The 21,643-nt window shown below is 53.6% G+C and overlaps 1 protein-coding gene across 4 annotated transcripts in view; it reads right to left on the reverse strand.

Moving 5' to 3' along the window:
- The window catches only part of SHISA6 (shisa family member 6), a 282,928-nt gene that overhangs the window by 243,393 nt on the left and 17,892 nt on the right, over positions 1–21,643 (reverse strand). For all 4 annotated transcript variants that reach the window (XM_053893464.1, XM_053893462.1, XM_053893463.1 and 1 more), the window contains exon 2: positions 14,356–14,516. In XM_053893464.1, the coding sequence (XP_053749439.1) occupies positions 14,356–14,516 (161 nt within the window). The remainder of the gene's footprint in view (positions 1–14,355; positions 14,517–21,643) is intronic.

Raw genomic sequence — 21,643 nt, forward strand, 5'->3', positions numbered from 1 at the left:
GGTCTCCCCTCTGCCCCGCACACAGCCACTAGTGGCCAGCCAGGTCTCTGCTTCGGTAATGTGACCAGGAACTTAGGTCCCTTCTTCAGATCAGCCTTTTTCCTACCACTTCTAACCCTCTCTACTTTCCTTCCCTGCTCTATTTCTCTCTAAAGCACTTCACATGGCCTGATTGTATGTTTTATGTTTATGGGTTTATTTCCGGTCTCCTATAACGGAATGGAAGCACCCTGAGCCTAGGCACTTCCTTTCGTTCACTCCCACAGCCTCGGTGCCTGGTCCCCACTGAAGGATCAAAATCGTTTTTTCAAAATCCCATGAACGAAGGGATCTCTGGAGTCCCACTCTGACCTCCCCTTCCCTTCTTCTCAAGGTGCTGCTATCGGTCTGCGGTGTTTACACCTCTTGCCCTGTGCACCTCTCACCCTAGACCCCCCCAAGCCTCCTCTCCAAGCCTCCTCCAGGGTCCAGCCTTGTGCCTTCCCCATCCCCCATCATTAGCCCAACTAACGGAGGAGCCATATGGCGCCTCCACGCGAGGCACCCCACCCCTACCCACATACCTCCTGGCCCTCAGGGACACAGCCCTTATGTTCAAAGAAGGAGAAAGGAAAGTCCCCTGCTCAGAGCAGCCTTCTCCAAAAGGACACAGAGTTCCATTTCGTTCCGGCCTTTTCCCCAGTTCTTCCACCAAGACTGTTTACAGAAAAGCCCCAACCAATCTTGCCAAAGGAACCGGTCACTTCTCGCCTCTGCAAACCACTGGTCCCTTAAGCATCTCTCGCCTCTGGGCTCTGGCCCCCCGTTCACCAACCGAAAGCTCCCTCCTCCACCCTCCTGGCCCATTTAATCCTGCCCACCCTTTAAGGTACTAGGTGACGCCCGCCCTGACCACAGTGGCCTCCCTCTGAACCTTCCGAGCAGCACGTGGCTTGTTATTCTGCTGGGGCACCTGGATGGCTGATTATCCTTGGACCGTATAGACTTGTCTTCCTGCTCCCGGACGTAAGCCCCTGAGTCGAGGACTGTATCTCATCTATCATCTCGCTTCCACAGGACCTAACGGAGGGCTTGATGCACAGTGGGTGCCTGATACCTAGACAGACATGGCTCGATGTCCCCTCCTCCGCCTCTGGCCCCCCAATATCCTGTGCTCAGTAGGTGATGGACGTGGACCCCCCCACCACCACTCAGGTGGAGGCTGGGGTCCCCACACCCTGGGAGCTCTCGTCCCTCCCAACCCAGGGGGACCAGGGACGTGAGGCCACCCTCCCCCGAGGCCGGCAACAATGCATCTTCCCTGCCCTCTTGCTCGTGTCCTCGCTGCACCGAGCGCGTTCTGCCGGTCCCTCCGTTTTGCCAACTCACCGAGGTCATTGTGAATTCTAACCCTGTCCGCAGCGCCTTGTCTTTCTCTCTCCCCTGCACCTCATTTTGGTAACAGCCAGAACACATTCTAAATCCTTCTGCTTCCTGGGCGCGGCAGGTAATTAGTGGGCCAGCTCAGTGACTCTCCCTTCTCCCCCGGCCATATGGTGAGAGCGGGCTCCGTCTGCACCCCCACCCCCCCCCCCCGACCCCAGGCTGCCTCCCTGGCAGGAAGGGCGTGGGCAGGGTGTCCACTCTGACCAAGCTGGCCAAGTCCCTGAGGTCCCCAGGCAAGATGGGGCCCTCAGGGGCGCAGCTGGTCAGAACGAGGACAGCTCCTCTGGCTTCTGGAAGGCTCTGCTTCCGGGCACACCCCTTCTTAAGGCACTCCTGGGCTGGGAAGAGTTATTCACCACCGCCCTCCAGGACCCCCAGGATCGGAACACGGGACTTGGGACTCACTCTCTGAGTGGCACTAAATTCTGAAGTGGGAATAAACGGGGTCCTGTAACAAGCCTGGCACAGAGAATGGGACAGCGATCCGGTCATTGGGTTTGCCTGAGCTCTGACCCCAGGGGTCACAGAATCCCAAGAGAAAGACAAAGCCCTGTGGACGCTAAGTGAGCTCCGGATGGGGCAGACTGGGCCGGATCCACACCCTGCCCCAGCAGCCCCCAGCAGGTGCTGGCTGCCACTCCTGTTATATTCTCAGAAAGGAAAAACCCTAGAGGTGGCTGGGCGAGCCTCTCCCGAAGCCAAGAACACCCAGGGGCTGCCCCCACCCTACTTAAACGCATCCTGGGGCGAGTGGCTCAGCACTGCCCAAGTGATCTCTGCCTTGGAGGTGAGCGGCTCACATCATGAAAACACGTGCCCTTTGGCGGAGAAAACATCGGCCCCTTCTAGCGTCTTCCACAAACCCCAAGTCTGCATACCGTGCCAAGCAGGAGCCGGCATCGACCCCCGGCCACAGGACGGGTTCCAGGCAGCTGCGAGGGGGCTCCCCGCGTCCCGTCTGTACCTCTGATCAGTTTGACTTCAGGGCTTGGGGTGTGGGGTCAGACTGCCTGCACTCAGAGCCCAGACCAGCCCCCTCCTGGCTGTGTGAACTTCCAACGGGATCCTGAAGCCCCTGGGCCTCGGTTTCCCCATCTACAAAGTGGGCATGATAATTGTGACTGCTCCATGGGGCTACTACGAGATTCAAGTAAGTCACTGCACGGAAAGCGTGTTACCAAGCACCCAGAGTCGTTAATGTCACTGAAGAATGGGCCTCTCTCCGGGCGCCGGGGTGGCTCAGTCGGTTAAGCGCCCGACTTCGGCTCAGGTCATGATCTCACGGTTCGTGGGTTCGAGCCCCACATCGGGCTCTGTGCTGACAGTGTGGGGTCTGCTTGGGATTCTCTCTCTCTGCCCCGCCCCCACTTGCACTCATGCTCTCTCTTGCAAAATAAGTAGACTTCAAAAAATAAGAATCATAACGCCATAACAACACTTTACAAAAAAAGGATGGGGCTCTCAGGTCTCCCTGCACCACGTCCCTCTCCTGGCACACTCAGGTGCCTACCACAGGCCACAGGAGTGCAGGGGTCCAAACACGAGCCTGGGAAACAGCAGGCATGTCTGCCTCTGGATCCGCCCCGGATCTGGATGCAAGGTGCTTTCGATGCAATCCACAAACGGCCGTTTTTCTCTGTTTGTTGACACGGAGTGGTGACCTGCAGCCCCCTATCGGGACCAAAGGGACGTTTACCGCGCTGTGCTGTACGCAGGCCAGGCCCCAGGGATGGCGGGTTGAGCTGCACCAAGGCCCCACGGGGCTTGAGAACAGATCTCACCTGGCACACAGGTTCTAATTCTCACTTACAACAGTTAGAAGAGATGTCGCTGTCCCAGCTTACAGACCCGGAAACTGAGGCACGCAGAGGTTAAGTAAAGCGGCCAAGGCCCTACAGACAGGGGGAGGGCGAGCCGGGGCCGACGCTCTTCACCCAGTTCCCTGACGCTCTGCGAGGGCAGGCCGCCCAGGGTGTGGGGGCGTTGTTGGGGCTTGCACCCCCCGGGTCGGTGGTAGCTCAGCTGAGACCTGGGAGGTAAGGGAAGGCGGGCAAGGCGGGGGGAGAGCAGACAGAATATTCCAGAGCACGGAGCAGGGCGTGCCCGGGCAGCCTGAACGGGCTCTGGGGGCCACAGCTTTGGCTTCTGGGTGGGTGGGGGCAGGGGAGCTATTCTGGCTGCACAGCCCAGCGGAGCCAGCTCCCTGAACCCCCAAAGCTGTGGGGAGGGGGTCTCCAGGCCGTGGAGCGGAAGGGGACAGAAGCCAGCGCCCGCCCGGGCTGAGAAGCGGGTGGGAGGAGAGAGGAAGTAGAGGCAGCAGGTGTAGACAACTGTTTTTGCAAAGTTCGGCTGGGCTGTCCGGGGGTGGAGAGGGGGAGGGATGCGGTGGGGAGGGAGGGCTGTCCTCGTGAGTTAAAAGTGGGGAGTGGAGCGCATTACACGCTGGAAGAGCTCGGCTCCTAGAGAAGGAGGGGAGGGGGTGAAGATCCAGGGCGAGACGCGTCTGGAGACCGGAAACAAACACGATGCGGGCGACCAGCGGAAGGATACGCGTTGCGCCGCAAAATGGGCTTGTGTGATGTGACCTCGGGGTGTCTACACCCCAAGATATCTTGCACCCTGCGGCTGTCATCATCAGGGGATGCCATCCGTCCCTCCCTCCACCTGGTGGGCCGCTTATACACTTAATGAGAACGTTTGTTCCTCATCACCCGGGTGATCAGTAACCACCCACCCCCCTCCAAGAACTTCAGGTCCATGGAGAACCCTAGTCTCGCTCTGATGTGGTTAATTCATCAACCCTCATTAGGACCCCTTCCACTGGCTGTAAAATCAGGTTCGAGCAACACCCTGGCCAGAGCTGGAGGAAAGGGAGGGAGACTGGCATTTGCAAAGCACCTCAGGGGCTCACGGTCGTGGGCTGGCCACCAGCTCCCGGACAGCACCCTGGTGAGGGATGTGGCCCTGCTCACACGCCACACAGAAGGCGGCTGTGGCTTTCAGAGCGAGGGTGAGAGCAAGGGTTGACAAACTAGAGCCCCCAGGCCAAGTCCTGCCCACCACCTGTTACTGTAAATGAAGGTTTGTGAGCACCCGGCTGAGCCCGTCATGTACCTGTTACGGTGGCTACTTTCCACGCCATGGCAGAACTGAGCAGTGGCAACAGAGGCTTTCTGGCTGCAGAGCCTAAAACATTTACAACCTGGCCCCTTTCAGAAAAAGTTTGCCAAGCCCTGTTGGGAGTGCCCTGGACTGAAACCATTCTACCTCAGGACCTTTGCACTTGCTACTTGCTATTCCCTCTGCCTAGAATGCTCTTCCTCCAAGTCTCTCCATGGCTGACTCCTGCTTGCCAGTCGGGTACCAGCTCAAATTCACTTCCTAGGACAACGCTGTCAAAAGTGACAACCCCCCCCCCCCCACCCAGAGTTCCTCGAACACATCTCCTGTCTGCTTGTGTCTGAGCATTCAGCACGCTCCAAAGTTATCTACTGGCATACTTCCTGTCTCCTCCAACACAGCATAACCTCCACGAAGGGTTTGTTTTTTTCGTGAATGAAACGTGAACCCAAGTAGACACTCGATACCACTAACATTTGGATCAATGTGATTTTACGTTTTTTTGGTGGTCATGTAAAAAAAAAAAAAAAAAGAAAGAAAGAAGGAAAGGAAGAAAGAAAGGAAAAGAAACAAAGAAATTCATTGTAAGAATCGATTCTAGTTAATCCAATAGAGTCAAAATACTATCATTTCAACGTGCGTTCCAACAGAAAAAAATCACGGAGATATTTTACATTCTTGTTTCCAAACTAACCGTTGGAAGTTTGTGAGGCTCTGAAACACATTTTAATTTCAGTTCTTTTTTTTTTTTTTAAGTTTACTTATTTATATTGAGAGAGAGAGAGAGACAGAGAGCATGAGCAGGGGAGGGGCTGAGAGAGAGGGAAAGGGAGACAATCCCAAAGCAGCTTCCGCACTGTCAGCACAGAGCCTAATGCAGGGTTCAAACCCACAAACCATAAGATCGTGACCCGAGCCAAAACCAAGAATCAGATGCTCAACCGAGCCACCCAGACGCCCCCCAATTTCAGTTCTAAGCGTTCAACAGCCACGGGTGGCCTAGTGGCCAACACATGAGCCCCTGCAGGCTGAAAACAGTGCTCCCCTATGTCAGACGCTGCCCTGACTCCTTTTCCCTCAAATTCATTCACTCCCACAACAGTCCAAGGAGGAAGATGTTATGCCCAACCCCGTTTCACAGATGGGAAAAACGAGGCAGTCTGGATTCCCCCCCCCCACAACAGTCTGGCCCCATCGTCTATGCTTATCACCACCCCCCAAACTGCCTTGAATTCTTGGGTGAAGGCACAGTTAACCTGAGTGGTGGAATTTTGCAGAAAGGAGCCAGTATTACGGGAAAATGCATGAAAGCAAGAACACAAATGGGAAAAACAGCTGTGACACAGACTCTGTGGCCGTCTCACTGGCCAGAAATCACTCAGCTAGAAGTGTGCCCCACAACCCAGAGGAAAGCAAGAAAGAATACTGGGACGGCCAACACTGATGTGGAACAGAGGGTAAAACGCAGGTCCCTCCATAAGAAAGGGGAACCCTACTTGTCGCACGAGCTTATTACCAAGTTCAGCTGCCTGCTGGCTCTGTCCAGACCACAGAAAGGGCTCGCAGGCTGCTTGAACGGTCCTTGCGGATTTTATCTTCCACCCTTGATGATCTGGGCAGGCTGCCTGCACTATTCACACACCTTACCCTTTCCAGCCTCTGGAACTCCTGGGCATCCTGCAAAACCCGTTCAAGCATGCCAGCCCTTGCAGAACCTCGGGTCCCCTGCTCCCTTCTCTGCTCCCATGCCTGGTGTTGTCCTTGTGAGGATGTCTACATGCCGGTCCACACTTCTTCCGGGGGCGGGGAACCCACAGGGCTCCGTTCGTGGACCCCCCCCCCCCCCCCGCCAGGACCCAGGACAACATCGGGTCCATGATAAACTATTTGGGAGGCCAGAGTGACAGTGGATTTCGGCCTGATTACCCTGTGTTTTCCCAACGAGTGAGACCAAAACCAGTTTTAGATGCTTCCAAGCTTGGGTCAAGTGTAATGGCAGATTCTTTGCGAGGCATATGTGAAGGACGTCCTGTGGTCCAGGTTCGACGTGATGGGGATATAAGGAAATGTCAGTGAAACAGAAAAGTAACAGAAGAGGGGCACCCAGCCCGGGTGGCTCCGTCCGTAAAGCGTCTGACTCTTGGATTCAGCTCGGGTCGCGATCTCTTGGATTCAGCTCGGGTTGTGATCTCACGTTTCGTGAGTTCAAGCCCCATGTAGGGCTCTGTGCTGATAGCAAGGATCTTGCTTGGGATTCTCTCTCTCTCTGTCTCTTTCTCTAAATAAGTAAGTAAACAAACTTAAAAAGAAATAGCAATAGAAGAGCTCAATAGCACAGTGGCTGAAGCCCGCTTGGCTGGGAACCCTCTCTCTACCAAGGACTGTGTCCGTGGCCTTAGGCAAGGTCTCCAGTCTCCCTGTCCTCAATGTTTCCACCTGTGAAATGGGGCAACTATGATACCACCTCACAGGGTCACGCTGAGTAAATGATATAAATGGCATTACGTGGTGCCTGGTGCTTTGTATGAACTCCGTTCTAAGCACTAATTAATGCGACTCGTGTTATCAAGGATTAGTGATGTGCCTTTTCTCCACCGCCGGCCTCGACTCAGCAAACTCTGTGGGTCTCTCAGACCCTGCAAGGAGGGAACAGAGAGAGTGGCTATGTCATGGGGCTGCTGTGGTCGGGCCATGGCCCAGCCTCCGTCATCCCCAGACACGGACCCACAGACAATGGCTGTAAGAGTGAGGGAGGGCAAGCTGTGGGGGGAAGGGAGGTAACCCAACATCCGGACAAGGGCCATGAATCTCTGGTGGGGAAAGGCCATGCCAGTCTGCTAGGAGACTGTCAGAACCACAGGCGTGGGTTTGGAAAGAAATCACTGCCAAGAGAAAACTCAGGAGTGGCAGGGAACGGCCCAGAAGGTCCTCAAAACGAACAGGGCAGTTGAGAACCAGTCACTGCTAAAGACCCAGTCGATATAATCAGGGAAACCGTGAAAAGGAGCAGAGGCAGAGGGATGCCTGGCAGTTGCCAGGAAGACAGAGAAGGAGAAAGGAAAAGGTAGAGGCGGGCGCCTGGGTGGCTCAGGCAGTTAAGCATCCGACTCCGGCTCAGGTCATGATCTCACAGTTCCTGAGTTCGAGCCCCACGTCGGGCTCTGTGCTGACAGTGTCGATCCCGCTTGGGATTCTCTCTCTCTCTCCCTCTCTGTGCTCCTCCCCCACCCGTGCGCCTTTTTCAAAAGAAAGAAAAGGTAGGGGAGAATGGCAGGTGTGGGTGATGATGACAGGACAGTCACAACAGTGAAGGTAGCCACTGAGCCAAAGGTCAGTGCCCTTGAGATACACGGATCATTCCCTTCGGTCATCAATGGCTGTCGGAGGAGGGTGCCAGTTACCTCACTGCAGAGACGTGGGACGGAGGCAACACAGCCTGGGCCCTAGAGCCTGTGACCGGGCAGGGAGGAGTCACGCCCAGCTCTCTCTAGCTGCACACACCCCACTTCCAGCTCCAGCGCTGAGGCCCCACCCTTCCACCCCTCCCCTAGGCAACCTCCGTGTGCCTCAGTTTCCCCACAGGCCAAGTCCAGGTTGGCTCAACTGATCTCCCCATCCCCTTAGCGCCCCAAAGTCGTACGAGGCTGTCCTCTCCATCCCCCATAGAACGAGACAGTCCTGTCACCTTGGGGTGGGGAGTGGAGGGGGGCGGGCGATCTGAGAAAGAAGAATCCCACTTCCCACCAGGGGCTGAGGTTGACCGGAACTTTCTCAGAGTTCAGGTACATGGCCCAGGTTGGCCGGCTTCGCCCGCAGCCCGAAACCGGCTCTGAGCTGCCTGAGCTCCCGAGACCTCTCTCTGCACAAGAGTCTTTCTTGACAGAGTGGCCATAATGGAGGGGGCCCCTCTGTACCCAGCCGGGGAAGCGAACTCCCAGCCTCCGGCCACACTGAGCCCGGAGAGCTGGGTCGGCCCCAGACAGGAGGACAGAGCCAGACGGGCCTGGTGAAAAGCCTGGGTGCTGGAACCACAGCCTTTGGCTCGGCTCGCCACTGGATGACCAGACTGCCAGGCTGAGTAACCGACTCCCTACTAATTTTATAGAGAAGCCCTTTATGGGGTCTCTGTGGCACGCAGCTCCGTGACGAGCACCTGCGCATTGGCTCCTACGTCCATCCGAGCAACCGCATCTTCCTGGTCCAGGGACGCCACAGAGAAGAGAAAGACAGACCCCTTGCCTACGTGGAGCTTACGTCCTGACAGGGACAAAGACAGCGAACCATCGAAGCCACAAATACAGGATGCTGGATGGCCTAAGTGCCTGGAAGAAAAGGCAGGGGATGGGCACAGATGGGGAAGTCAGGGAGGGCCGTGCCGTCTGGGCCTCAGCTGTCACAGCCCAACGATCTGGTGACGGAAAGCTTCCGGCCAGAGACACAAAACAGGGAAAGACCCCCGAGGCCAGCACCCACTCGACATGGGGAGGGACAGGGTCTGGGTTCCGGCGGGAGGCGCAGGGGGTCACAGGAGCAGCGAGGGGCCAGGCCGTGCAGGGCTGCGACAAAGCGCCCCTCGGCCAGCCGCCCAGGCTTCATTCCCGGTCTCCACAACCCTTACGCAGTCGCGTCCCCCGGCTCCCTTCGTCTGCCATCACAGCGCACAGCTTTGACAAGAGGCAGGATGACCAATTGCTCATTTCCCCCAGCTGATGCCACTCTTGGTCAGGGGAGGTGGGAAATCCAAACTTTGGAACCCCAACACGTGGTGTCACTGGCTACCGCGAGGGACAGGTTCCCCGCGCTCCCCCAGCTGCCCCCAGACAGGCTCAGGGGACCTTCAGCTACAGACGCAGCGCATTTCGTGAAGCCTGACACTCCCTGACCCCCCAGTCAATTCTGGTATTTGTGCTCATCCCTGCCGCTGCCCAGGTGTCCCCGTCCGAGCTGCAGACCGGCCCTCCCCCTCTCAGTGCACCTGCTCCTCACTCCCTCCTGCCCTGGAGAGGACGTGTCCCTGCAGCCCGCTAACCTGGGCCAGCGGGGCTCGAACCTGTTGGTCTTGAGATGCACCCACACTCCACAGCCCTCAAGACGTTCCCCTGGCCTGCCCATCTCCCCCCGCCCCACCCGCCAGACCAATTAATCCAGAATCTCTGCGGTGAGGGCCAAGCAGTGGTATTTTCAGAATGGTGCACAGGATTCCACCGTGCGGCCAGGGCTGAGGCTCGCCGTTGTTGAAGGGATCTTCTTCAGCCTTAGTGTGCTTACACATCGTCTGAAGGGCTCGGTAAAGCACAGATTCTGATCAGTAGTTCTGGGAAAGGGCCCAAGCTTCTGCACTTCTAACAAACTCCCATGGGAGAGGGTTGCGGCTGCTGCATGGACCACACAGTGCAGGGCAAAGGCCTGGGGGCACAGCCAGATCTGTGGGGGGAGGGATGGAAACGGGCTTCACCGATTTTCTACGTCCAGAGTCACCGTCCGTTATGAATCTCCCTTTAAAGTCAGGGAGGAACTTCTTTTTTTTTTTTAATGCTTCTTTATTTTTAAGAGAGAGACAGAACACAAGCTGGAGAGATGCAGAGAGAGGGGGGAGGCACAGAATCCGAAGCAGGCTCCAGGCTCCAAGACATCAGCACAGAGCCCGATGCGGGGCTCGAACCCACGAACCGTGAGATCGTGACCTGAGCTGAAGTCGGACGCTTCACCGACTGAGCCACCCAGGCGCCCCTAGTCGGGAAGGGACTTCTGAAAGACTTAGTTATTAAAAGATTCTTACAGAAGGAAAGGAATTTTCTAGTGTGGGAATAGGGGGCCCCATACTTAAGAAACGTTACAGGCCCACCCTCTATTATCAAGTATCTACTGGAATTAAAAGAACTTAGAGGTGCCTGGCTGGCTTATTCAGTAGGGCATGGGAGTCTTGATCTCGGAGTTTTGAGTTCGAGCCTCACGTTGGGTGCAGAGATCACTTAAAAATAAAATCTTTTAAAGAAAATAAATAAGGGTGGTTCAGTCGGTGAAGCGTCCGACTCTCCGTTTCGGCTCAGGTCATGATCTCACCGTTTCATGGGTTCGAGTCCCGCATCGGGCTCTGTGCTGGCAGTGTGGAGCCTGCTTGGGATTCTCTCTCTTCTTCCCTCCCTCGCTCATGCTGTCTCTGTCTCTGTCTCTCTCACAATAAATAAACTTTAAAAGATAAAAATAAGAACTTAAAAGTATCTAATAGAGGACCCAGCGCATAGTAGGTGCTCAGTAAATGGTACCTTGGCTACTCATGCTCTCATTGTATTATTATTAATGCAGGGTACCCCATTTCCTAACCCAACCAAGTACATTCTCTTGGCATCCGAAAACCTGACTGAGTCCTACAAAGCCCTACAAATCTCTTACCCTGAGAGGATGAGCCACAGGCAGGGGCCAAACACAGGAACCTTCATCTGGGTCCAGGGGCCTTCATCTCAGACACAGTCCCATGGACCCCGCCTGGTCTAAGAACACCAATGTCTTTGTTACTCACATTTCGTTTTTCTAATTTGCCACGAGCTGTGGATATACTTTCGCAGCCCAGTCGCGGCTAATATGGAGTGAGTGCTACCCGTCAAGACCGGTTTAAAAAGTATTCTATTTGGTTGAACTCATTATATCCTTAAAACAACTCTGGGTAGCAGGGGCTGTTCGCCTCAAGGGGCAGACAAGGAAACTTGGAAAGACAAACAACCTGCCAAGGTCACGTACGTAGTAAGTCATAGGGCCAGACAGCAAACGGGGGTGTATTTCAGACCCCATGCCTTCCCAGCGCTTCTCAAACTTTACTGGCTAAGTGGTTTCATTAACATGCAGGCTCTCCTGGGGCACCTGGGTGGCTCAGTCGGTTGAGCATCCGACTTCGGCTCAGGTCACGATCTCACGGTTATGGGTTTAAGCCCCGCGTCGAGCTCTGTGTTGACAGCTCAGAGCCTGGAGCCTGCTTGGGATTCTGTGTCTCCCTCTCTCTCTGCCCCTCCCCTGCTCACGCGCACGCTCTCTCTCTCTCAAAAATAAATAAACACTTAAAAAAATAATAAAAAATGTAGATTCTCCTTCAGCAGGCGATTGGGAACCTGAGACACTGCATTTGCACCAAACCCCCTGGCCATGCTGACACGGCTGGCCCACGGACCTCGCTTCGAGGAGCAAAACTGCTCACACGCTCTGATACGTCCACCACCGTACTCTTCCCATCAGTGGTTTGTTGATTCGACAGTGGCAAAAATCACAGGAAATCTCCGCTTGGAACACTTCGGTAAAATTCTGTTTCAACTCCTACTCAAACTGCAATATTCTGCGGCAAAGGATATCATCAGTCATTTTGGAAAAGCGGGTTGTGTCCGTTATGAGCTACAGGCATTGAGGGTCATGAAATTGCTTTCGAATTTAAGTGTTACCGCTACCGAGAGCACTCTCTGGACCAGGGAAACAATTCCCATCTCTCAAGGCCAAGTGAAGAGTTCCACTTTGAAAAATACAGGGTGGGATTTCTCCAAACACACAAGGGGATCCCCCAACTGTAAGCTTTCCTCCTGGGATTAGCGGGAGAGGATATATGCAGAAACCGGAAGAAAATGACAAATCTTCCCTGCCCGGCGAAACGCATTTAAGAGGAAAGCGGGACCGTCCACTTAATCAGTCTGGACTCAGTGGCTGGGAACAAGCAGGCTGGTGAATGAGACAGAGAAAAGCAGAGTGGGGTGAGGTAAACTGCCAGGGGTGTTCTGGATAATGGCGTGACCCGGAATCCCAGGATGGCAAACGAGGTCCTGGAGAAACCTGACCTCAAACCATGAGTCTTCGGGGAAACAAAAATACCCTCCTCAAAGCTAGACGTGATACCAAGGTTAGATTAAACAGCGATCAGTGAAGAGAAGGCTTGGTTAGTACTGTACCTTTAGGCAATTCCCCCCACCCAGCGATTCTCGAACTTTGCTCCACGATCGAATCACCCGACAAGACTTCAACACTCAGCGTCTGGCCTCTCACACTCAGGCCACACTCCCACGTCAATTAGATCACAATCTCCGGGGGGTGGGACCCAGGTATCCCTCATCGTGAGAGCTCCCCAGGTAATGCCAACGGGCAGCCAAGTTTGAGAACCAGTATCTTCACTTATAAAACAAGGAATCCATCCGGACCAATGGTCTCTTCACCCGATTTGCATGTGAGAATCACCGCGGGAAGGATTTTGAAAGTAATGATGCCAGCAGCTTCCCTAAGGAATTCAGGTTAATTTGTGGGGCGTGGGCACCGGCATTTTTAAGAGCTTCTAGGTGATCCTAATATCCAGCTAGAACTACTGGTCCAGATGTTTTTGCCAAGATTCCTTCTACTGCCTACATTTTAAGCATCTACGATGGATATCAAGGCTAAAAATGCCATCTTAGACTTTTTGCAAAAGTAGAGTTCTCATCTTTACTTTTAAATCAGGGATTTCTAACTTTGCAAGGGTCCACATCGTATTCAAAATGCTGGATGAATACATAGGTGTGTGTGCGTATATATATATATACATAATGAATAGTTCTGAAGGAGAACGTCATTAACTTTCATCAGATTCTCAAAAGACCGAACTCTCTCACCTTAAAGGCAAGGATGTGATTTCTGATTTAACAAACGTAGCGAAGTTCAAGAATGAACGGAAAATAAACTGACCCTGGCAGCACATTTTGAATTTGCAACATACCTACTGCCCCCTAGCGCCTGTATATCTTTATTGCAGGTGAAGTTCAGACCAAACATCCCACCCTCTGGAGAGCCATAGGGGGAGAGACATCCAGATTTCTGATCCAAGTGTCAACGTGGAAGCTGTGTTGCAGACCGGGGTCAGCGCGAGGCTGTCCGGTCATGATCACGATGAGAAATGACTTGCCCAGCTGCACTTGTAAAGAGACTATCCAACCAGATACTTCGGACTCATGAGCCCAGCTGGGTTCGTTAGGATTTCTGGGTTTTCTAGTCCTGACACTTCTAGCCTTGGTTTGGAGCCCGGCTTTCTTTCTCCCCATGTGTCCTTGGGAAAATTACTGAACCTTTCTGTTCTTCAGACAAAATGGGGACAACAGAAGTACTTTTCAGACTGCTGTGAAGAATAAGAAAATACACGTAAAATGCTCAGCCTATCAGTTGGCCCAGAACAAGGCCCCTGAATAAATGTGAGTTATATGACTGTATCGGTGGTATTTTATTAGTAGTAACATCTTACTGACGGTGCGCACGTCACTAAATTTCATTGAGCTTCCTTCGTTGATCCATACGACAAGGAAAATACACCCCACTTAGTTTCCTTCATGGGATTACAGCGATGACCGCCATGTTACGGCAACTGTCACATATCCGGGGAATCTACCAGGCACAGGGAAAAGTCACCCCATGATACAGACATAATCCCTACCCTCTGAGACTCCAGTAGTTGAAATCTCTACAAATGACCGTCGCAATTTCTCGTCACATACCTGGCATCCTGGACAAGGTAAACCTTCTCGCCACGTGGGCAAGTGGGTGACCACACTCTACCACGCCCACCACAAGCTGCCTTTCAGGCAAGAGAAGATGCGGCCGCTCACGCAATCACGGATGCCCTGGATCACTGCTCTCCTCCAGTCCTGACGCGTCAGTCCCTCCCCAGGAGACGGTCCCAGGACTCATCCGCAAGCCCGCCTGCCCAGTAGAGTCTCCCACGGCACACGTACTGCCACCTGCCCCACCGGGACAACACATCACCGAAACCTCTCACCAGCCCCCAGCAAAGACACAAGGCGATCAGCGCTCGCTTACCTGGAGTCTGCTTGGCCGTACGCACAGGGGTGTAGTGGTTTTTGGAGGACGATCTGACCGGTGTGTTCTCTTTGGGAGAGGTATTGATAGCTGAGATAGTTTCTCTTTCACAGTGTGCTATGGGGATTGGTCCCTGTTGTCTTAAGATGTCGGCCAGAGCCCTAAACAAGGAGGAGATCACACAGTGAGATTCAAGAAGCAGGTATACACAACCACAGAGGGAACTGGCTTGCTTTCACGGGCCCTTTGATGCACAGAGTTATGGGAGGAGACAAAAACACAGTATCCGGTCCTCAGTAGTCCGAGCTGTGTCTGCTGCTGGTCCCGGGGGGACCCCTAACCCTAACCCTAACCATAACCTTAACCCTAACCCAGGTAGAGGTCACCATGCCTGGGCGGTATCGGCACTAAAAGGCAGTGATTATGGTTTCCGTCTTTATTTCCCATGAGCCCTTTCAGACTACCAGCTCCTCAAACACCCCCTTATGCCAGGCAGATATCTATACCCCTGGTCAGTACGATGCCACCGCAGGAAAGGGCTGGCATCAGTGGCCTCGTCTGCAGGAGCAGGTTATGCATAACAGGGGTGCAATCGCCCCGCTGAAACAGACACACCAGCTAGCACGGACTTTATACTGGTGACCCAGCACATAGCTCCCGCCATCTGAGAAAGGGGTGACTTAACTGTAAAGACGGGCCGTGTAGGTAACAGGGTAAGTATCAGACCACACGAGCCGTGCAGACCATGATCACAACGGGAGCCCAGAGGAGGCAACGATTACACACACACACACAGGAAAATACACAAACACAGAGAGGAAGAAACGGGGATACACAGCTCCCCTTCCGCAGGAGACCCGGCCACCCCGAGACAGCAGCTTTTATCTACTCAAAACATCCCTCGGACGACCGAATGTGCGTTCATGGAGGACCCAGCATGCATCAGTTGCTGCCAAGACACAGGTAAATAGGACACAGTCCCTGTCGCCTAACGGCTCACAATTTAGGGGAAATCGCTCCCCCACCTGGTTTCAAACAGGACTGGCTCTGTGGGTGTGCTGTGTGGCATGTGGCCGTGACCACTGCTGACGGAAAACAGAGACAGGCAGGGATGGATCGTCTGCGGACGCAAAGGTGAGTGTGGATACGTTTCAAGAGACCACCACGTAGAGAATGCCGTTTTAGGGCCACGTCCCCAGTTCTGAGTGCATCCCTGTTTCGTACAAGCCAGGCAAAGGCTTTTCCATCCACCCGGGGTGTCCCTGGGGCCTCCAGGCCTCCCCCGGCCCACCCCAGTCCTCCCCAAGGCTTCATTCACACTGGGCCTCCAGAGCCCGGCACTCCGATCCCTTGCAAAGTGACAACCACATCAGTCTAAAACTGTGTCTCAGCGTGAACTGTCTTCCATTATGCCGCCTCTGACATGCTGAACCTTCCGAGGAAAAGAGCATCAACCTGGCAATCTTATCATTTACTGGAGTTTATATAGCAATTTCAGATGTTCCAAACGCTTGCCCCTGGCTGGCGTTCTCTTCTCTCAGGCTGTAAAGGGAGGAGCAGACACGTGTCACTGCCCTCGTTCGCTTGGGTGGACCAAGCAGAGGGAGAACACAGAGGCTCATTCGCCTGGTGAAGGAAGTTCAGGCCGACCCGGGGTCTGGGTCAGGGACCTGAGATTCAGGGTGTGGGGAGAAGAAGCAAGCACCGACCTAAAAGGTCAAGAGATTTGCGTTCTAATCCCAGATGAGCTCTTAAAACTTCCAGCAGATCTGCTGACCTCTAAAACCAACATTTAATCTTTTCTCCCCCATTTGCAAAACAAAAGGGTTTAAAGGAACATGGCCCTTCTAATTAGACCCCTTCTCATTCCAAAATGTTATATTTTCAGTATGTTTATAACCACACGTCCACGCAGGTCCTCTCGATTCCTTCATTGCTCTGGTTATCAAAGACACTTTCCTACCACGTTTCCATGGTAAGGAAACCCTGGGCTAGGGGCGCTTGGGTGGCTCAGTCAGTTGAGCATCCAACTTCGGCTCAGGTCATGGTCTCAGGGTTCGTGGGTTCGAGCCCCGTGTAGGGCTCTGTGCTGACTGCTCAGAGCCTGGAGCTTGCTTTGGATTCTGTCTCCCTCTCTCTCTGCCCCTCCCCCGCTTGCACTCTCTCTCTAAAAAAAAATAAATAAGTAAAACATTTGTTAAAAAATTTAAGGATGAATTTTAAGGTAGGTGAGTTACATTTCCATAAAGCTGCTATCCCTCCCTCCCCCCAACAAAAGTATATTATTTTTCGGTTTCTTGCCTCTCGAGTGTTTACAAAGACTCCCAATTCTCTGGTGCCTGGGAAGGAGAATGGAGACTTGTGGTTAAGTCCACTGCTCTCGGGAGGCCAAAGACTGAGCCTACATCCGTGTTTCTCCACGGTGATTTTGTCCCCTGGCGGGGGGTTGGCGGAGGGGGCATCCGGCAATGTCCCGAGATGTTTGTGGCAATCGCGACTGGGGAGGCAAGTGCTACTGGCCTCTACTGAGCAGAGGCCAAGGGTGCTGCTGAAATTCTGCGCTATACAGGACAGCCCCCCACGACAAAGAACTCTCTGGCCCAAGATGTCAACAGTGGTGAGACTGAGACATCCTGACCTACCTCTAGGCAAGACTAGAAGGAAAGGAGTCTTGGATTAAGGGCCCAGTGCCATCCAGCTCCCCCGATGTCTACTGAACAGCCCGTACCAGGGGTCAGACACCGGGCTGGGCTCAGTGAAAGGAATGTCCCCGAGAAGTGGGCCCGTCCGCTGGGGTCATCACTGTGCCCTTAGGCCTTGGCGCACTTCCCAGCCATGTGACATACACAGGGGAAGAACTAAAGCTCGGCCCGGTTTCTTTCTGCCTCTGCAGGGCATTGGGCTCCTATCACTCTGGTCCACACTGACAGCGTTAACAGCAGCTGATTCACTCTGGGGCTCGTCGGCAAAGAGACGAGAGCTGTGAACGGAGCGCCCCTCTCGCAGGACAGGGAGTCTCTCGGTGCCCGTCTCCCGAGAAGCCCTTCGAGACGCAGCCTCTGAGGACAGAGTGGGGAGGGAAGACACCTTTGTGAAGACCACCAGGGCTTGGTGGAGACCAGGGTGCTTGGGTCTGACTTGCGGCTGGAGAATGAGTGTTAACTGGGGCACAGCCAGGCCGTCTCCTCCTGAGGGTGACGTCTTGTCCGGTATCCTTTCCAGATGCCCGGTGGGCTGGGCGGAGCTGGGCAGCACGGCCAAAGAGAGGGACATGCCAGAGGAGGTGTCCCTGAAGAGCCAGGCTCTCTGGGGGCAGGCTTCCGCCCTGCACGGTCCCAACGAAGGGCGTGGTGGCCAGGGCCACGCTCCTGGTCCCCCACTCTGTGGCTTCCCTGACTGCCGGACACCCTTCTTCAAGTCCCCATCCCTCCCCAGTGCCCTCTGGCAAGGGGAACAGGTGCCCTAATTCCCAGGAGGTGTCCTTAGGAGCAGTCCCCCTCTGGCAGCTCCCCTGCCCTACTCACACCCCCCTCCCTCTGCCCCTCAGCTCCTGACCTCCCTCCTTGCTCCTGTTCCTCTGTTCCTCTCCCTCTTCCATCCCCTTCTCCCCAGGGCGCTTGATAAATATTATTCTAATTCTGAAATGTGCGATGCCAGGCTCACCTAATTAATCTGGATGCGCCCCAGGAAATGGGTTAGGGCCTGAGCTATTTTCCAACCGCGGGAAAGAAAATCGGTCACTGAGGAACAGGGAGGCGGGGTCTGTGAAAGAGTGGGCACCAGCTCCAGGCCTGAGAGAGGGGCGGAAGGGAGGAGAGGACAGAGGGGGACAGGCGGACAGTGAGTGGGCCCACGGAGAGGAGAGGCGGGGAGAGGCACAGGGGGAACGGGAGACAGGACGCAGGAGAAAGGGACGCAGGGAAGGGACAGAACGGGCAGGGACAAAGGTCGAGGGACCAAAGGGGCAGTGAGGAACAAAGAGAAATTCAGAGAAAGCACAGGGCTCAGAAGGTGGTGGGGGGAGGGGGGTCAGAGGGCACACTCAGAGTGGGGAGGGGCGATGAGAGCAGACAGCAGGACAGAGAGCCAGGCAAGCGAGGGCAGAGGGGGCTTTCCAGCCAACAGCCAACCCCACCGGCCCTCCCTGGTCCTCGGCTAGCATCTCATTTAAAGACCCGAAGAATCTTGGGGTGCCCGGCTGGCTCCGTTGTTGGAGCCTGCAATTCCTGATCTCAGAGTCGTGAGTTCGAGCCCCAGGTCGGGCGTAGAGTTTACTTCATTGAAATCATCATCACCGACATCATCATCATTTTTAAATAACTGGAAGAAGCTTGCTAACAGCCCTGTTCCTCTCAACCTCCCCTCCCCCACTTGTGCCACACTATCAAAAGCATGTTTTTTTGCCCCAGTTGCCTTGGTCCACCCCTCCCTTTGGCACATGGATTCTCTGGCTTTTTCGTACGCGTGGCGAGCAGGGGTGGGCAGGGGATTAATTGGGCAGCAAATCTGAGCAGGAAGAGCAGTCATACTGGGCATTCGACCCTTGTGGGTGCCCTGCCACCCCAATTTCTAACAAGAAACCGAGGCTCCGAGTGATTCGAGGACTAGCAAGTGACGGAGCACAAATTTAAATCCAGGGCCCGTGACTCGTGTCTGGGTGTCCTTTCGCTCCCGGGACTGCTGCCCGCATACACCTCCCGTCCCTGTGCACGGCCACGGTCAACTTGCACGAGTCCTTCTGGTCTCCCCAGCCGGGTCCGCCAACTGAGCAAACGCCAGTGAACATTTGGGCTTGGAGAGAAGAGGGATTCAGTCGGTCGATGAGGGATTCAGGTCAAGACCAATTATCTATGAAAACCTTGGTTCATGTCGTCAGCGACCCCCAAGGAAATGAAAGAGTGTCTGAACGTCCCTAAGTGCGGAGTGATCTGGACACAAGGGACCCAGCCCAACCAACACTTTTTGATATGCTGCCACATGCTTTGAAGACATGAAATCCTTCTGAAATTGGCAAGTGATTCCCCTTAACCAGAGAAAGGTAGGGGCGCCTGGGGGGGCTCAGTCAGTTGAGCGTCCGACTTCGGCTCAGGTCACGATCTCGCGGTCTGTGAGTTCGAGCCCCGCGTCGGGCTCTGTGCTGACGGCTCGGAGCCTGGAGCCTGCTTCGGATTCTGTGTCTCCCTCTCTCTCTGCCCCTCCCCCATTCTCTCTCTCTCCTTCAAAAATAAACATTTTTTAAAAGATTTAAAAAAGAGAGAGAAAGCTAAGACCTCCTTCATGACTTTCCTTCATTGTCTTGCCTGCTTAGGAAATTACACGGGAAATCGAAGACTTAGGAAACTGACCGCTCTCATTTACTGAACAATTACTACGTGCCAGATATCCAGATATCAATGCTGAACTCTTCCATGCATTATACCCTATAATCCTCAAAATGACGTTATTTGGTAGATGCTCTTGGTAGCCACAATCAGTATGATGAGAATACTAAGATTTTGCAAGGTCAGCTTTATTGCCCAAGGACACACAACCAATAAGGGGTAAATCCAGATTTCCAAGACAGGCAGGCAAAGCAACAGAGGTGTGCCACCACCAAATTACCCATTCGTCCATTCGTTCATCCGCCCGTCCAACCATCTGTCCCTCCATCCACTCAGTCACATTTATTTTTCTACCTACTATCTCTCTCCCACGGTCTCTGAACACAGGGTTTTAGACAGTGATCCATCTTTGGTGGGAAAATCTGCCCAAAAAGAACCCGGCTGCGTTCAGCTACCCAGTTCTACCGACCTCTGTGGGTCCTCGACACCAGCAAGCTTCGAACGCTTTTTACACTGTTTTCAGCAGGCAACTGATTTGGGCAACAAAATCTAAGCAGAACATCGACATAGACCCTTAGACCCTTAGACCCTTGCTCTGCATGAAGCCAGAGTCCTGCTCCATGAGACCCTTGGCTTCTGAAAGCAGCCAGTCCCTGGGCTTTGTGGAGTTTCTAAGTTTGAAAAGAAATGTAGGAAAAGATTACCAAAAAAAACAAAGATAAAACTATGGAACTTCTTCTCACAATCTCCCGTCATTGAACAGGGAGTAAAACTGAGATTCCCCCCAAATTAAGTGGGGGGAACCTAGGGACTCTTAGTTCACCTGGGAAGTCTGTTTGATCTCCATTAATACTTTCCATACGAACCCCACGAACATCACTGCTCATTGAGATAGAGCCGATGAAAACCAGCCTCTGTCCTCCGCCAGATCTCTGGATTTCTGAGCCACACAAAAGGGGAGAAAGTAAGTTCTCCTAGAGCCCAATAAGTTTTTCTGTGTCAAGGGTGAAGCAAGCTGGTTCGTTTAGACCCCTACACATGACTTTCTTCTTTCTGGGAAGAACAGGGAGACATTTCTGCTGTTGGATAGGTATGATAAAAGGCCAAACACATCAACTGTTCCCTGAATAAGCTATTCTGGTTAATGTTATTCCTGAGGACTAATGAGAACACTCTTGATCTTGAAGGATTTTCGAAATCACTTATTTTAAGAATGCAAGTTTCTTCCTTGAGAGGGGCCACCAGTCTAATCTTTAGGTCTCTTCGGAGAAGAAACGAAGCAAAATAAAGATGATTCTGGGAAACGAAGCTATTCATGTCAAAACTACGGGGCAAACCAGGAAAGGTTGGGTTTGGGTTTTGTTTTGTTTTTTCTCTTTAAGTAAATCTCTGACAGTTACTTTCGTATTTCTCCTAGAAGTAGAATGCAGACATCCTACTCCAGTTAAAGTATTCTGGCTACATGGGGCGCCTGGGTGGCTCAGTCGGTTAAGCGGCCGACTTCGGCTCAGGTCATGATCTTGCGGTCCGTGAGTTCGAGCCCCGCGTCGGGCTCTGTGCTGACAGCTCGGAGCCTGGAGCCTGCTTTGGATTCTGTGTCTCCCTCTCTCTGACCCTCCCCCGTTCATGCTCTGTCTCTCTCTGTCTCAAAAATAAATAAACGTTAAAAAAAAAAAAAAAGTATTCTGGCTACTTGAGTCCCGGAGAAGGGAGGTTCATACTTGACCGTGACAGCCTCGGTACAGCCCGTTGTCCTCTCTCACCTCATGCCCGAGCCTATTCACTGGGCAGACGGGGGGTCTTTATTCTCTGAAAATATGCACTCCGGACAATCGGAGTGACTATATTTTTAATAAACACGGACCAAGGAGAACGGCTTAATTTAGTTCTTAGTCCTGGTTCTCTCACAGTCCACTTGAAAAACACAGCTGCTGGCTTTGTGTGTGCACAAGACCGCTCTCCCGTCA

This window comes from Panthera pardus, unplaced genomic scaffold (assembly GCF_024362965.1).
Source record: "Panthera pardus isolate Hobbes unplaced genomic scaffold, ASM2436296v1 HiC_scaffold_3, whole genome shotgun sequence".
NCBI lineage: Eukaryota > Metazoa > Chordata > Mammalia > Carnivora > Felidae > Panthera > Panthera pardus.